At 38.8% G+C, this 17,351-nt stretch overlaps 1 protein-coding gene across 33 annotated transcripts in view; it reads right to left on the bottom strand.

Moving 5' to 3' along the window:
- The window catches only part of DLG2 (discs large MAGUK scaffold protein 2), a 2,369,976-nt gene that overhangs the window by 955,085 nt on the left and 1,397,540 nt on the right, over positions 1-17,351 (bottom strand). For 4 of the 33 annotated variants that reach the window (XM_027959269.3, XM_027959270.3, XM_027959271.3 and 1 more), the window contains exon 1: positions 3,452-3,993. The exons of the other annotated variants lie outside the window; for them this stretch is intronic. In XM_027959269.3, coding sequence (XP_027815070.2) covers positions 3,452-3,760 — 309 coding nt within the window. In that variant the 5' untranslated portion in view covers positions 3,761-3,993. Of the gene's footprint in view, positions 1-3,451; positions 3,994-17,351 lie in introns of those variants that run through there. 33 annotated transcript variants of the gene reach the window in all.

Genomic DNA, 17,351 nt, shown 5'->3' with positions numbered 1-17,351 from the left:
ATCCTGTGAGTGAAGTATTATTTTTATCCTAATTTTACAAACAGAAAATCCAAGCGTAGAGATATACAGTATCTTTTCTTTTAAAAAAGTATCTTTTCCTCTTACTCCTTTGTGGTCCCTCTCTATCTTGAATATACATTTACTGTGGAATTTGCAGCTGTCCATTGAACTTTGCTTCACTTCCAGATTCTGATTAATGATGCTATAACTCTGCATATATAATGATATGTTTGTTAAGTGTTGCATGCCACTGTAGGTCCTGAGCTCCATAATGGTAGGGGTCGCATCTACATTAGTTTCCTGTTATATCCACAGAGTCTGACAGAGTGGCACATAGTAGGCACTCAGGAAATGATTGTTGAATAAACAGATTAAGAATGAATGAATAAAGAACAAACGCACAGAACCCTGGTCTCTGAGTATTCTCTGTTTTGTGCTGCCTCCCCAGACCAGTCTGCTCTGGGGACAAATGCCACACAAGCAGCAATGGGTACATTTCCGCCCACCACCCACCAAGGCCGATACTATTATCTTGCATTCTAGAACTCACTTCTGGATATTATAATTTTCCATTTTCTTACATATTATTATGGTTATATTAATTCTACAGATCCAAATGGAATGAAAACTTCTTTGAGAAACGACAGAAGCTGTTTTTATTCCTGCTTAGGAATAACACGATGACAAAGTCCTGTTTGTACGCCGAACCCCAAATAACAGGAGCTTGGCCAGGAGCCTTGGGAGGAACTCAAGTCCTGACCATGGCCCTGTGTTATAGCAGCCGGAAATCACACTGCCGATTTGCACATAATACAGCGGCTATCTTCAAGGGCAGGATCCCAGCTCCCAGACACTTAATAGCCCTCAGGCACGTGCCGTACCGCACATGGGTCCCCAGGCAACTCTCAAATGTGCACTTTCCTTCTTTCTGCCTTATCAACGAGTCTAATGTTCACTGTCACTAGCCTCTATCCTTTATTTTAAAACACGTCCCAGGATATCTTTAGTTAATTTAAGGGGTAAAAATAGTATCCAAAAATTCTCAAAGCACACTTTGTTTCAATGGACACATATACACACACACGTTTCTGTGATACTTTACATGGGCATATAGTACATACACACATCTATTTCAAGTATTAGTTATAGTTTCAGATGCATATGTAAATTAATAGTTATATACATGCACACACACACACACACATATATATATATACACATAAAGCATCATTTCTGAGTACCTATCGAAACTAAAGGAAATATACTTAATACAGAGAGGAAAAATATTGTGTAAGTACAGCTAGAAATTTCGAGGAGCGAAAAGAATAACATAGAACTTTAATCTTTATGTGTGCATATGCATGCATGTATATAATTATATACACATGAAAATACGTTACTACATACAAGTAGTTAGGTATTATAGAGATATTTAAATATATTAAAATCTATGTACATGTGCATATACAGACACATTAAAAAATACTCAATATATTTGCATGAGCATGGGATTGGAATGAAGAGAGACTGGTCAATCTGATGTAGCACATTTTTAGGACTCAGATAGTAAAAGGGTGGAATAAACAGGTAATAGAAGAGTGTTATGACACTGAAGACCCTCGAAGATACGTTACTGGTTCCTCATTATTTGGGGATAACTGCTCTTAGCAATTGATAAAGTACATGTGAATAAGAGAAAAAAGATGTATAGAAATGTATATGCAAAGAATAATGGGAGACAGTGGCTGTCTCATTTTCTTGCCTTCTCATATGCACTGGGTCTTTAATTATCATTGCAGAGTCTATTTCAATCTTTAAAGCACTAAATGGCTATAAATTTAAGCAAGTAGGAGGCTGACTCTGTTAAAAACCAAAGAAGGGAAAAGTTTCCCTTGGTTGATGAAAAATGTACCAAGATTTTTACAGCATGGTTATTGCAGTATTAGAGATTTTGCTTTGAGAAATTATGAAAAGTTTATAACATCTTGGATAAAAAGAATTATAACAGTAAAGTATGTTTGCACATACTACTCTGTGCAAAATCCATAAGCTAGATGCACTTGTCTTCTCTATTTAAGCCTTACATAGAGACTTAAACCTAATCAAGTAAGAGATACAGGTTAAAGACATATAAACACATGTATTGGAAAGAATATATAGAGACTTCATAATTGTCAAGGCTGTATATTCAGTTTGGAATTCATGTTAACTTAAAAAAACAACAACTGAGTTTCCAAACATCAAGCTTTATTTCAAGCTGAACTAGTTTAATTCTAAAATGACAATATATTGGTTTAAACCCAGATGCTGAAAGGCATGATGTTAATGCATCGAAAGCCATATATACAACCGTGTATATGTAACTACAGCTTTAAGATTTAGTGATACATTTTTACAACTACTTTAAAAAATAATATTAAATTGGAACATTCTCTACACCTCTCAGACCACAACATTTTACTCATGATCAATATCTACTTCTTAATTATGCTAAAATCATTTTAAGATCAAGAAAGCATTTTTCTTCAAACACAGATTTTCTCTTTTCAATGAATATTTACAAGTGGAATTCTATATTTATGGCAATGATTACAGGTACATTTTATTTATATTTTATAGCATTTACAGGAAGTTGTTTTCCCTCTTCTGGATGGAGGCAGGAAAGAAAAATGAGCTTATCTCACTTCTGGTAAAATGCTAGTAGTTTGGGGGCAAGAATAAGCTAGGAATCAAATTAAAGGATTCTGAACATCTGCTTCAGAAATACATTACAGGGGACTATGAGTTGTGCTTTTTAATATAAATCACCTTATTGCTTCTATGAATAAAAGAAATGTTTCATTATTTTATTCTGAGTGTAGTCATATCCTCTAGTTTGCTTCCAGTTCTAATCCTTTTGTTTATAAAATGAATTATTAAGTATAAACACATTTTCTTCTCCATTACTGAAAAGGTATACAGCATTATCAGAGTAAAATTAGAATAGCATACTTCAAATCACTGCATCCCATAGCTAAAGAAATAAATGCTCTTTCATATTTAAAGAGATGGAAAGTATCTGATTAAAGTTCATTTTCTCTTTCTTCCTTAAAAACACAAAACCTCAGCTAGACAGAATAGAAAAAGTTAACAATGATTAGAAGTAAAAGTGGGGCTAAAAGACTATGACCAGAATAGTAAAATCATCTGAGGACTAGAGAGGTTGAACTTGGGGAAAAGTCACTGAAAGAAACGGAGCAGGGCATCCCTTGCCTTTCCCAGGCCGCCCAGAGGTGTGAGGCCACAGACACCTATGGAAACGACAGGATCTCTTGGCCTACCATTTACCACGCCAGCTACCCTAGAGTCAGCAAGGAAGACGGCAAAGTTTCCAAACCATGCTCACCATCCCTTACTCGCTCTCGGTTTCTCCCGATCGACCCTCAAGGCAAAGTCACAGGAAAAGGCTCACCTGTGCGGGGCTGATCCAGCCATGTGGGCAAGCACAGCGCTCCCCGCAAGCCCCTCTGCCCTTGGTGCTCGTCTTGCGGGGGCTTTTCCGCACACTGTCCCACAAGGTGACCAGCTTGGTCCTGTTTGAAGCCGGGCCCCCAGCTCCCGAGGGGGGCATAGTCTGGGAGGTGTACCCGAGCCCCTGAGGACTCCTCTGCCAGCCACACGCGCAGTGAGCATCTCTGATCAGTGTGGGCACACTCCTGCCCGCATCCGTGCCACCGGAGCCCCGGGGGCAGCTGTGGTGCTTGGTGAGGTGTGCGTTCATACTGCAAGGGTGCCTACCCTCGCCTTTGGTCAGCTCTGCACGGGAATGCCTCCTAGCTCACACCCCCTTTCTTCCAGGCAGTTGTAAAAAGTCTTTTTTTTTTTTTTCTCCCTCCCTCTTTCGTGGATCCCTCAGTATCTCTGACAGCTGCTACAAGCAGGGCATCGTGGGAGCGGTGGGAGCCGCCGGAGCAGCTCCGCACAGCAGTATCTGCGGGCTGGTAGCTCTTTGTCAATAGATGACTCAACTCAGAGCAACTTGACAGTATCCCTGCTCCAGGCAGAAGCAATCAATGCTCCACACAGCTGGGCTACAAGACTGTACACTGTGCTACAAACCCTTTTTGGATGGAGCCCCACAGTAAAGAGGCTCCCCGTGACTTGGCATGCTGGCTTGTCCCTCTCCTAGCTGATTCCCCCCCACACAAAATCCAGATCTCAGGAAAGAGAGCTTCTTATCAGACTACCAGGACCCTTCTTTCCAGAGAGGATGTATCTAGGCTGAGACAATAGAGCATAAGCTGTGTCAAATGATGGGAAAGCTAACCTGTGAAACAATTCCCAACATTTGCAGGAATCACTTATTCAGAGAGAGATTTGCCAGGACCCAGGCCGAAATCCTGAGGTAACCCAACACTGATTCATTCAGAAAAATTACGGAGATCACAGCATTTTGCCAGAGTCCTTTAAAATTCGGAAGTGTGTCTTAGAACAGGATTATACATTGTAATACAAACATATATTCTTTGCACTATGAGCAATTATTAATCCTTTCTGATTCAAAATAGAGCAATTTTCAAAGTTCAAAACTGATGGGTTGGCTTTTTCTAAAACAGTGTTTTTCTTTACCCCAAATTATTCTGAGGATTTCCTTTCAAATACTTTACCACAACAAATATATTCACCACAGAGAGAGACTGCATTTTAAAGTGAAAGACATTCAGTTCTGCCATCCAGTATTTTGGTTTCCAAAGACAGAATTTTCAAATTCTTTTACTGAAACATGAGTGAAATCTATCCAGTTTAAAGCAATTGCTTTCCAAAGAGGACATGATTGTTTTAAAATTTTAGTATGATTGCAGAAACCATACGTAGTATTTTCAGGAAAGTGAAAGGCTAATTACAATAGCACTTAGAGTTTCTATTCTGTTTAAAAGTTTCCATATCTATTGCCAAAACGTCTAGTCCTTATCACATATCCCTAAGAAAATAATTTTGGCTTAATTCAGAAGCAAACTGCCATTTATGCAACACCAAACAAAGATGATATAATCCCAGAATATAATTCTTATTTATAGACCATAAGATGCCATCAGATCTACCTTTCTCGGTGAATTGACTAGGTGCTGGGGCAGTGTAGACCTCATTTCTGACTAAATTGACAAGATTCTTGTTCCTAAAGTCATAATTCCAATAAATTCTACATTTCAACACTAGGACTCCCTGGAGTAATCATTATTGTAAATAAAAATCCCAAAAGAAAGGAGCAGTATTTCCTCTTTTTGTGTAGCTGCCCCAAAGAGACCTTTCCCAAATTCTGCACAAGGGGCTGATATAAGTACTTTGCCTGACACAGCAAGCATTCAAAACACCTTTGCTAATTAACAATGACTCATATGTGTAAGTTCAAAGGACAAGTCTGGGTCTCCGTTCAAAATATTGACTATTTTTTCCCCAAGCACCTAGTACACTGCCAGCTCAGTACATAGCAGGCTTATGATAAATACACTTCTGGATGGATAAACAGAAGGAAAGAGTAGAGGAAAGAAGGGGGCGACTAACATTTTTTGAAACTAGTATTTGATTCAGGGCTTCCCTGGTGATCCAGTAGCTAAGAATCTGCTTTGCATTGCAAGGGACACCAGAAGATTCCACACATCATGGAGCAACTAAGCCCAGGTGCCACACCTACTGAGTCCGCATGCAACTACTAAGGCCCTTACTCCTGGAACCCATGCTTTACAATAAGAGAAGTCACGTAATGAGAAGGCCACACGCCGCAGCAGAGCAGCTCCCACTCACCATAATCAGAGAAAGCCCCCACCCAGCGATGAAGACTCAACCAACCAAGAATTTTTAAAAAATCTTTAAAAAAGATCCAATTCACCAGTGCTCCAGAAACAAACTACTTTTTAAGGTTAACTTTCCTGTTGACTGAAATTTTAAGGAAATCTGTCACAAAAACATAAAGACTTGAACTGTTGGGTAGATGCAACAATGGTATTAACGGTATTTCTTTCCAAAAGAGAAACAAGGAGTCACTGTCAATACCTACAAACAGCAAAACTGCAGCAAATAGGTCATCATGTGACATTCAGTGAGAAAAGGGGCAGAAAATTATCTCAGTTTTTTCTCTTCCTCTTCCTTCCTCACTCTCTCATCCCTCCCCCATTTTTTTTTTCTTTTTTAATACTGAATCAAGGGATACTGGCTGAATGAACTTCTGGGTCAAATAAGGCCCTAGAGAACTTCATTTATCTGGTGTCACCATGACGCATGGCTGTACAGGAGGACTCGATGTGAGCTGGCAATACCATCACCCCAGCAAATGAGAGTGTCAGGAAGTGATGAGTTTGGTTCTCTCCAATCTTATCTAACCATAGATGCTTCTCCAGTTTTTCAGGCAGATTTCATTGCTCAAAGGCCCATCACATCTTCAGGGAATACATGTTCTGTTCTCATCTATTTGCCTCCCAAGTATAAAAATCAATCTATACAGGAGTAAATCAGTGTGAATCCATTGTAATTTTGTAATGGCGTGTGCAGCTTGCAGCAAGACAGAAAATTTCTTGGCAAAGATATTACAAATCTTCATTGGGACCTAAATCTGTAATGAATGAGTTCTTTGGAATGAGCTATTTCTTCCCATCACAAGGACAGTAGAATTTCTGTTTTAATAACCTCTGCATGTCATGTCTGTACAGAAAATAAATGTTATATATTGCATAACCAATGTTACTTTCCTCCAAAGATCTTAAAGTCCATAGCAAACTTTTATTAAACATATTATAAGACTATTAACATTATACTTTCCCTTTAAACATATAAAATAATTCTAGCCTCCTGTCTCCCTTCCCCCATTTTTTTTTTCTCTTTAAAAACGACATTTGGCTTTCCAAGTCTGAGGACAGACCACTTAAACAGATAAATATGTCCAACTAGTCCACTGTATATGAGACAGACCTACTAATTAAAGATAATTCAATTTGGTCAACTGTAATTGGTCCATTGTAATGACCATAAGATGACATGAAAGTCTGGCAAAATAAGAATTAGCAGCGCACAAGTCTACATCCCACTTATCACTGTGATTTAACATGGGCAGATGGTGTACAGGGCAATGCCTAGATGAGATATATCTTACTGACCTCTCTTTGACCTCGCACTGACTCTGTAAAACAACCATTAGCAGGGATTTTTTGTTTCCTCACTTATTTTTTTGAATGGAAGATTCTTTAAATTCTATAGTGCCTTACCGTTTTCAAGTTTCACACACATGATTTCATATAATCCCATTTTAAAGCAGGGGCTTAAAAATAAAATCCTGGCTTGATTTTTGAATAAAACATAAATAGCAAAGATGAATTGCTAAATAAATTGTATTGCATTAAAACACCATGCAGAGTTTTTCCAGATAAAACTTCCTTTAGGCACTCTATGTGTATGAAAAATGAAAATATTAATTACAAAAGAAGACCTAAGTGCTTGCTAAAGGGAGGCTGGTTAGCAGAAAAGCCTTTTAGCAGCTGCAAGTCATGTGTTAAATAATCATAAAATGGTAAGAAGTATTAGATGCAATTTCTCTTGATTTGCAAAGTGTATACAGTGAATTTCTGTCACTGCAAAGAATAGAGATGCCACAAATGCAAAAGAATTAATCATTCTTCTACATCTAATAACCTTAAGCCCAGACAATCTTCAGAACTAAGCACAATTACCTTTCAAAATAAGATAACCAAGAATATTTAATGTACTTTAGACTCTAAAATTATTTACAAAATAGTTATACTAATTTAATTATAAATCTCATGAGGCAAAAGCAAGCATGAATTAATAGTGTGGGATACATCCTTACTGCTATAGAGATTTAACTGGACAGAGGATTTAATAGGAGGCAGAAAAAAAATTTCAAAAGGTCCCAAATTCTCAGTAATGTACATTGGATTTGGGTGGATGTTAGTGGGGAGGGGATTAATCTGAATTGAAAAGGTCAAGCTGTCAAATGGTTTTCAGGAAATGCACATTTATTCTACTATAACAAATTTTGTAACACTACTAGAGAAAAAGGAAAATGGGTTACATGACATTTCTTAGAGAATCTAAAATGAATACTGATAAGAAGGTGATAATCACTTATATCGTATATATTTTAACAACTTAACCTAAGTGATGAACCACAGTATCACAAAAATTCTGTTCTCATCCTTCAAGATCAAACCAATATCACTTGTCCTGTGGTCTTTCCAGACCCACCTGGCATAATCAGTTATGCACTACAGAACTGTCTGTGTAAGTATCTTCCACTTTTGTCTATTTCCCTCAGTCGCCATGAGCACCATCCTAGTCTAAGCTACCATCACTTCTCTGTAAAACTGGTGAACCAGCTTTGTAACTGGCTGCTGGCAGCTGCCTTAAGCCAATTCACACTCATGTAGTGGCCAGAGCCACTTCTTCTAAAGTGAGAACCTGATTCGGATTGTTGTTGTTCAGTTACTAAGTCATGTCTGACTCTTTGTGACCCCAAGGACTGCAGCATGCCAGGCTTCCCTGTTCTTCACCATCTCCCAGAATTTGCTCAGACTCATGTCCACTGATTGGAGAAGGAAATGGCAACCCACTCCAGTGTTCTTGCCTGGAGAATCCCAGGGACGGCGGAGCCTGGTGGGCTGCCGTCTATGGGGTTGCATAGAGTCAGACGTGACTGAAGCAACTTAGCAGCAGCAGCATGTCCATTGAGCCACTGTTGCCATCCAACCATCTCATTCTCTGCCTTCCCCTTCTCCTCCTGCCTTTAACCTTTCCCAGCATCAGGGTCTTTCCCAATGAGTCAGCTCTTCTCATGAGGTGGCCAAGGTATGGGAGCTTCAGCTTCAGCATCAGTCCTTCCAATGAATATTCAGAGTTGGTTTCCTTTAGGACTGACTGGTTGGATCTGCTTGCAGTCCAAGGGACTCTCAAGGGTCCTCTTCAGCACTAGAGTTTGGAAGCATCAATTCTTCGGCATTCTGCCTTCTGGATGATCCAGAACTGCCAACAAAGCTTCATTTTCTGGGGATCTTTATCTCTACAGACAGCACTATCTTTAAAGCGTCTTGCATCATCCTGCGTCTTGTCCTTCGTTCTGCACTGTGCGATCTAGCCTCCGCTGTTTTCACCAGCCTCATCTGCGGTTCACTCCCTCGTTCTACCCTCCAGCTACACAGGCTGTGGTGAACACCTGCACTTCGTCCCAACTTGTGCACCCTGCTCCTGCTTATTTGCCCTCTTCACACCTCCACATAATTCATTCCTACTCACCCTTTGGTGGGGTGCATCAAGATACCACCTCCTGACTTATATGTTTTTGTGGGTGGGCATTCTAACTCTATCTCCTTCTTAATGATTTCTAGGATGTTCTTGCGAATAGGGAAATCAACTCTTTGTTGGTGGTACACATTGCAAATATTTTCCCCCAGTCTGTCTTTTTAAATTTCTATTTTGGCCACAGTGCTTTTGCCATGCAGAATTTTCCAAAATATGTACGTGCCAATTAAAACTGACTAGCAGACTGAACACCAGAATGAAAGCAGCTCTAACCACTATTAGTGGTGGAACTATGGCTCATTTTTAAACTTGTCCTGTACCTTTTTAAAGTTTTTTTTTTTTTTTGTACTGAGAATATAACAACACAAGTGTTCAATGTTCTGTGTCATCTGGGAAGAAGATGAAGGTATGATAGCCACGGGCTTTGATAAGTTAAGGACACGTCATGATTTCTAGGGAAGCCATTAAAAGAATAGGATTATTACAAGATTCAGAAGAGTGGATACCTATGGATGAGAAAGGGGTTAAGAAAGAAGAGTGCAGAGAGTGGAAGCAGATCCCACAGGGATAAACTGTTTGTTGGTTATCTGAATGCTTTGCTTCATTCGTAATTATTCATTTTAACTGTATGAATGTTTTACAGAGTTCACTGCATGTGTGCTACAATTTACATTAAAAAAAAATATTAAAAGAGGTTCACCATTCATAAAAGAAAATGATACAATCTCCTGAAAGCTATCTCAAGGAAACACACAATGCGGTCTAAAAAGAGCGGGCTTATCATGCAGCACGACTCCAAAACAAATTTACCTGACCTTACTTCCTACCAGGTTGTCATCCCAAACACTCTTGCATTCAGAAATTCCTCCCAGAAGCTCAAATCAAATGTCACCTTTCAAGAAAGCATTCCTGGACACTGCCCCACCCCCTCCCAGAACAGATCCAGTCACCCTCCCATTATAAACTTGTTAGCACCTGTGCTTTTCTCTACTGTAATACTTACAATCATATTTAAAACAAGAATTGCACTGTTACCTGTCTGTGCCATTCTCCTCAATCACAACCTAATCAATAGCCAATAGGGAAGGGAGAGGGCTTTTTTTATTTTTTCATTTGCATCCATCCTCACAAAAGGCATTCAATGTTTATTAAAATAAATTAAGCAAGAAAACAGATAACATTGTCCTTCAGTGGTTATTACCACACATGTATCCCAGTCTATGTTTTACATCTCAAGTGTAAAATGAACAGATAAGCATTTTGAATTTAAACACAAAATAGCAAAGCATTCTGAGGTTATTGTGTAAAATATTTAGTGTGGCTGAGTGGTACAAGTGTATGAATTTATCTTTTTGAAGAATTTGCTAGTGGTCTTATAATATTCGATACTAAAAAAGGAAACAGCTTCTGTTTATTTTAGCCAGATCTTCATTCATAAGAGCTGCACTTCCTGACAGCTGTGCTTTTCTCTCCAGAGTTTTCAAGCTGTTCTCCCTTTTATAGCTAGGTGGTGCAAAAGGGGGAGTGGCTCCCCAAGCCAGAAGCCAGTCAGCAGTCAGCAGGGAGAGAATCCTAAACTCCAGCCACCAAAGTCACGCTCCTCTTGTTGTTGTTGTTCAGTCAACAAAAACATCACAACCAACTCTCTGTGACCCCATGGACTGTCGCACTCCAGTCTTCTCCGGGAGTTTCCTCAAACTCATGTCCACTGAGTTGGTGATGCCATCCAATCACCTTGTTAGTGAGAATAGGAAAAAAGGAGTCTAAAATGTCAGTGGCTAAAAGACAAAGGAAGGAACAGCCTGCAGAAAATGGAACAAAAGAATATCCACCGACCGGAGTGAGAACCTCAGGTGAAACAGCTCTCCTGGCTAGCCCAGTTTACATACAGCCGGCTCAGGGGGAGGAGAAAAAGCGTATAAAAGAGGAGCCAAAGTTGAGCTTCTTTTGGGTCAGTTCACCCTCACGTCTTAAGGATGTATTTTCCTTTGCTTGCCAAATAAACCTAAGCTGTAACAGAGCTGTAACACTGGTCCACCAGTTCAAATTTTTGCTGTGGCAAGACAAAACTGAGGAAATTACACGTTCCCCCAACAATCTTATCCTCTGTTGCCCCCTTCTTCTCTTGACATCTTCTCTTAATTTGATATAATCCAAAAGGTGTATGGATTTCATGGGATATTAATACAAGTATGTATTAGGGAGCAGCAAGGCAGCATGACATCTTCTCTTCCTTCCCCTCATTAAGTTGGAAAGTTAAAAAAATTAAGCATTACTATCTGTAATAGGTGTCCTGCTTAGTTCTTTTTTTTGTCTTGTAGTTCACAGTATACTCATTTTTTGCTCCCTTAGTAAAATTTAGGTTCTATTTTTTTTTTTTCGTTATCACAAATGAGCTTGTTTAGTTTTGTACTGAAATTGTTCATTGTTAGTAGGTAGAAACACCACTGATTTTTGTATATTGATTTTTCATACTGTAACTTTGCTGAATTTATTTATTAGTTCTAACAGTATCTCTGGATGTGTTTATGACTGGCATCTTCAGGAGTTTTTACACATGATATAATGTTTTCTGTGAACAGAGATAATTTTACTTCTTCCTTTTCTGATTTATAAGACTTTTGTTTTTCTTCCTAACTGCTCTCTTTAGAACTTGCAATACATCATTGATTAGAAATGGTGACAATGGGCATCTTTTCTTGTTCTTGATCCTAGAGAAACGCTTTCAGTTTTTCACCATTGAGTACAATGTTAGCTATAGGCCTTTCATCCATGACCTTTATTATCTCAAAGTTATTGACCTCTATTCCTGGTTTGTTCAGTGTTTTTGTATCATGAAAGAATCTTGGTGTCTATGCACCTGTTGGGATGATCATTGATGTTTATCCTTTCTTGTGCTACTGTGATCACACTGACTGTTTTCATATGTTGAACTATTTCTGGATAAATCAAGGATAAACCAAGGATAAATCATACTTGGTCATGATGTTTGATGCTTTCAGTGTGTTGTTGAATTTGATTTGCTATTTTATGGAGGACTGTTGCCTTCATTCATTAGGAATACTGGTCTGAAGTTTTTGTTGTTGTTTTCCGGCTTTGGCATCATATTAATGTGGGCTCATAAGTATTTATGAATTTTCAATTTCTGGAAGAGTTTGAGAAGAACTGTCATATTTTCCTCTTAAATGTCTGGTGTATCTCACCAGTAATACCATCTGGTCCTGAGCTTTTGCTTTTGGGGAAGTTATTCTTTATTGATTTAATCCTCTTACTATTTATAGGTCTGTTCAGATATTTTTTATTTCTTCAGGATTCAGTTTTTTAGATTGTTTGTTTCTAAAAATTTACCCATTTCTGTTATCCAAATTAAGAAGAGATGGCAAGAATACACAGAACTGTGCAAAAAAAATCTTCATGACCCGGATAGTCACGATGGTGTGATCACGCATCTAGAGCCAGACATCCTGGAATGTGAAGTCAAGTGGGCCTTAGAAAGCATCACTACGAACAAAGCTAGTGGAGGTGATGGAATTCCAGTTGAGCTGTTTCAAATCCTGAAAGATGATGCTGTGAAAGTGCTGCACTCAATATGCCAGCAAATTGGGAAAACTCAGCAGTGGCCACAGGACTAGAAAAGATCAGTTTTCATTCCAATCCCAAAGAAAGGCAATGCCAAAGAATGCTCAAACTACCGCACAATTGCACTCATCTCACACGCTAGTAAAGTAACGCTCAAAATTCTCCAAGCCAGGCTTCAGCAATACGAGAACCGTGAACTTCCTGATGTTCAAGCTGGTTTTAGGAAAAGCAGAGGAACCAGAGATCAAATTGCCAACATCTGCTGGATCATGGAAAAATCAAGAGAGTTCCAGAAAAACATCTCTTTCTGCTTTATTGACTATGCCAAAGCCTTTGACTGTGTGCATCACAATAAACTGTGGAAAATTCTGAGAGAGATGGGAATACCAGACCACCTAACCTGCCTCTTGAGAAATCTGTATGCAGGTCAGGAAGCAACAGTTAGAACTGGACATGGAACAACAGACTGGTTCCAAATAGGAAAAGGAGTACGTCAAGGCTGTATATTGTCACCCTGCTTATTTAACTTCTATGCAGAGTACATCATGAGAAATGCTGGGCTGGAAGAAGCACAAGCTGGAATCAAGATTGGCAGGAGAAATATCAATAACCTCAGATATGCAGATGACACCACCCTTATGGCAGAAAGTGAAGAGGAGCTAAAAGGCCTCTTGATGAAAGTGAAAAAGTTGGCTTAAAGCTCAACATTCAGAAAATGAAGATCATGGCATCTGGTCCCATCACTTCATGGGGAATAGATGGGGAAACAGTGGAACCAGTGTCAGACTTTATTTTTTGAGCTCCAAAATCACTGAACACGGTGATTGCAGCCATGAAATTAAAGGATGCTTACTCCTTGGAAGGAAAGTTATGACCAACCTAGATAGCATATTCAAAAGCAGAAACATTACCTGGCCGACTAAGGTCCATCTAGTCAAGGCTATGGTTTTTCCTGTGGTCATGTATGGATGTGAGAGTTGGACTGTGAAGAAAGCTGAGCACTGAAGAATTGATGCTTTTGAACTGTGGTGTTGGAGAAGACTCTTGAGAGTCCCTTGGACTGCAAGGAGATCCAACCAGTCCATTCTAGAGGAGATCAGCCCTGGGATTTCTTTGGAAGGAATGATGCTAAAGCTGAAACTCCAGTACTTTGGCCACCTCATGCGAGTTGACTCATTGGAAAAGACTCTGATGCTGGGAGGGATTGGGGGCAGGAGGAGAAGGGGGTGACAGAGGATGAGATGGCTGGATGGTATCACTGATTCGATGAACGTGAATCTGAGTGAACTCTGGGAGTTGGTGATGGACAGAGAGGCCTGGCGTGCTGTGATTCATGGGGTTGCAAAGAGTCGGACACGACTGAGCGACTGAACTGAATTGAATGGTTCATAGTTAGTCCTAATCCTTTTTAATTTCTGTGACATCAAATGCAACATCTCCTCTTTCATTCTTCATTTTCTTTGAGTCTTTTCTTTTTCCTTTAGTTAATGTAGCTAAGGGCTTCCCAGGTGGCACTAGTGGTAAAGAATCTGCCTGCCAATGCAGGAGACACAAGAGATGAGGTTTGATAGCTTGGTCAGGAAGATCACCTGGAGGGGAAGTAGCAGCCCATTCCAGCATTCCTGCCTGGAAAATTTATGGTCAGATGAGTCTGGTGGGCTACTGTCCATGGGGCCACAGAGAGTCAGACACGACTGAGCAACTGAGCACACACAGTGTAGCTAAATATTGTCAATTTTACTTTTTAAAATATCTCTTAATTTTGTTAATTATTTTCTATTTTCCCATTCTTTACTTCATTCACATTTATGTCTATTCTAATCTTAACTGTCTTATTCCTTCTGTTAACTATAAGTTAGGCTAATTCTTTTTTTTTTTTTAGTTCCTTGAAATATAAATTTTTGTCATTTCAGATCTTTTCTCTTTTCAAAGATAGCTGATTATAAACTATAAACTTCCTTTTTAATACTACAATTGCCATATTCCACAAGTTTTGATATACTGTTTTGTTTTTATTTCTCAAGATATTCCTAAATTTTTCATTTGCTTTATTCTTTGACTCACTTGTTGTTTAAGAATGTATTGTATTTCCAAATATGTGTGAATTTTCCAGTTTCCATTCTGCAATTGATTTTGATTCGTTCCATGTGGTTGGAAATGTATTTGGTATGATTTACATCTTGAAATTGCCAGGCCATATTTTGTGAACTAGCATGCGGTCTATTCTGTAGAATGTTCCCTGTACACATGAGAAGAATGTGTATTCTGCTGCTATTGGTTGAAATGCTCTGTGTGTTTGTTAGATTCTTTTAAACTATAATGTCATTTGACTCCTGCTCCATCATTGTGCTTTTGTCTGGGTATTCTATCCATTGTTGAAATCCTCTATTACTATATTGCTGTTTATTTCTCCCTTCAGTTCTGTCAGTGTTTGCTTCCTGTGCAGACTATTTGACTTACAATGACTTAATTTGTAATTTTTATACTTTACAGTGATGGGACAGTGATACACATTAGCAGGAATAGTACTTCAGTTTTTGATTTCTGATCTTTTCCCAGGCTAGTGATATGTAGTACCATACTCAGCAACAGAAGCAAGCCACAGTTCCCAATCACCTGTGTGATCACAGGGGTAAACCACCAATACAACCATTCTATTATATACATTCATTACAGTAGTCAATAAATCACACGAGATATTCAACACTATGATAAAATAGGCTTTGTGTTAAATGATTTTGTTCAACTGCAGGCTAATGTAAATGTTCTCAGCATGTTTAAGGTAGCCTAGGCTAAGCTATGATGTTTGATAGGTTAAGTATATTAAACACATTTTTGGTAGATGACATATTCAACATATTTTAATTCCATTGTAAGTCAAGGAAGATCTGCATTTGGATGCTCTGAAGTTGTGCATATTGTTATAACTGTTATATCTTATCTTCCTGGTGAATTGACCTTTTTATGATAATATAGTATCTCTCTTGGGCTTCCCTGGTGGCTCAGTGGTAAAGAATGTCCCTGACAAGCAGGACACACAGGTTCAATCCCTGCATCAGGAAGATTCCCTGGAGAAGGAAATGGCAACACATTCCAGTATTCTTGCCTGAGAAATCCCACGGACAGAGGAGCCTGGTGGGCTATAGTCCACAGGATCACAAAAGAGTCAGAGACAACTAAACAACAAATGTCTCTCTTGGAAGTTTTTGACTTAGTCTATTTTGTCTGATAAACAAGTATGGTCATCCCTGCTTTCTTTTGGTTACTATCTGCCTATAATATCTTTTTCCATCTTTATACTTTCAGCCTATATCTATCCTTAAATCTAAAGTGTCTCTTTTATAGACAATATATAATCTTTTTTCTCCCATTCAGCCATTCTATGTCTGTTGACTGTGAAGTTTAACTTCAAAGCTAGACAGCATATTAAAAAGCAGAGACAGTACTTTGCCAATAAAACTCCATCTAGCCAAAGCTATGTTTTTTTCCAGTAGTCATGTACAGATGTGAGAGTTGGATCATAAAGAAGGCTGAGCACTGAAGAACTGATGCTTTTGACCTGTGGTGTTGAAGAAGACTCTTGAGAGTCCCTTGGAATACAAGGAGATCCAACCAGTCCATCCTAAAGGAAGTCAACTCTGAATATTCATTGGAAGGACTGATGCTGAAGCTCCGATACTTTGGCCACCTGTGCAAAGAGCCAACTCACTGGAAAAGACCCTGATGCTGGGAAAGACTGAAGGCAGGAGGAGAAGGGGATTGCAGAGAATGAGATGGTTGGATGGCATCACTGACTCAGTGGACATGAGTTTAAGCCAACTCCAGGAGATGGTGAAGGATAGGGTAGCCTGGCACGCTGCAGTCCGTGGGGTTGTGAAGAGTGGGACATGACTGAGAGACTGAACAACAAACTCATAGAGGACTATCATCATTCTGTTCATTGTTTTCTGTTTTGTAGCTTTCTTGTTCCTCTTTTCTACTATTGCTATATTCTTTTGCATTTCATTGACTTAGTTCTTGTAGTGACATAATTTGACTCCTTTTCCATTTCCTTCGTGTCTTCTATAGGGATTTTCTCTGTAGTTACCATGCGGCTTGCATAAAATATCTTACATTCATAACAATATATTTTAAGCTGATAATAATTTAACTTCAAGTATATATATTCTACATTCTAACTTCTCCCCCAGACTTTGTTATCAGTGTCATGAATTTTATATTTTTGTAGCGTGTATCTATTAACATATTTTTGTACTTACTGTTTATACGCTTGTCTTTACCCAAAAGTGCAAAATATACATACAGTCTTTAGCTCCTTAATACAGTAACTAGAGCACTAAATACTACAAGTATTTCACATAAGCCATCAATGTGCTTCTGTTCAAGCCTTAAAAACTCAACAGTCAATTTAAATAAAGTATATTAACTTAAATAGGGTGGAGATTCTTGGTTTTTGATCAGACTCCTAGAAGTCTAACACATATAACATT

Source organism: Ovis aries, chromosome 21, assembly GCF_016772045.2.
Source record: "Ovis aries strain OAR_USU_Benz2616 breed Rambouillet chromosome 21, ARS-UI_Ramb_v3.0, whole genome shotgun sequence".
Lineage (NCBI taxonomy): Eukaryota > Metazoa > Chordata > Mammalia > Artiodactyla > Bovidae > Ovis > Ovis aries.
Note: the sequence above shows the minus strand (reverse complement) of the source record. Positions and strands in the feature narration are given on the sequence as shown.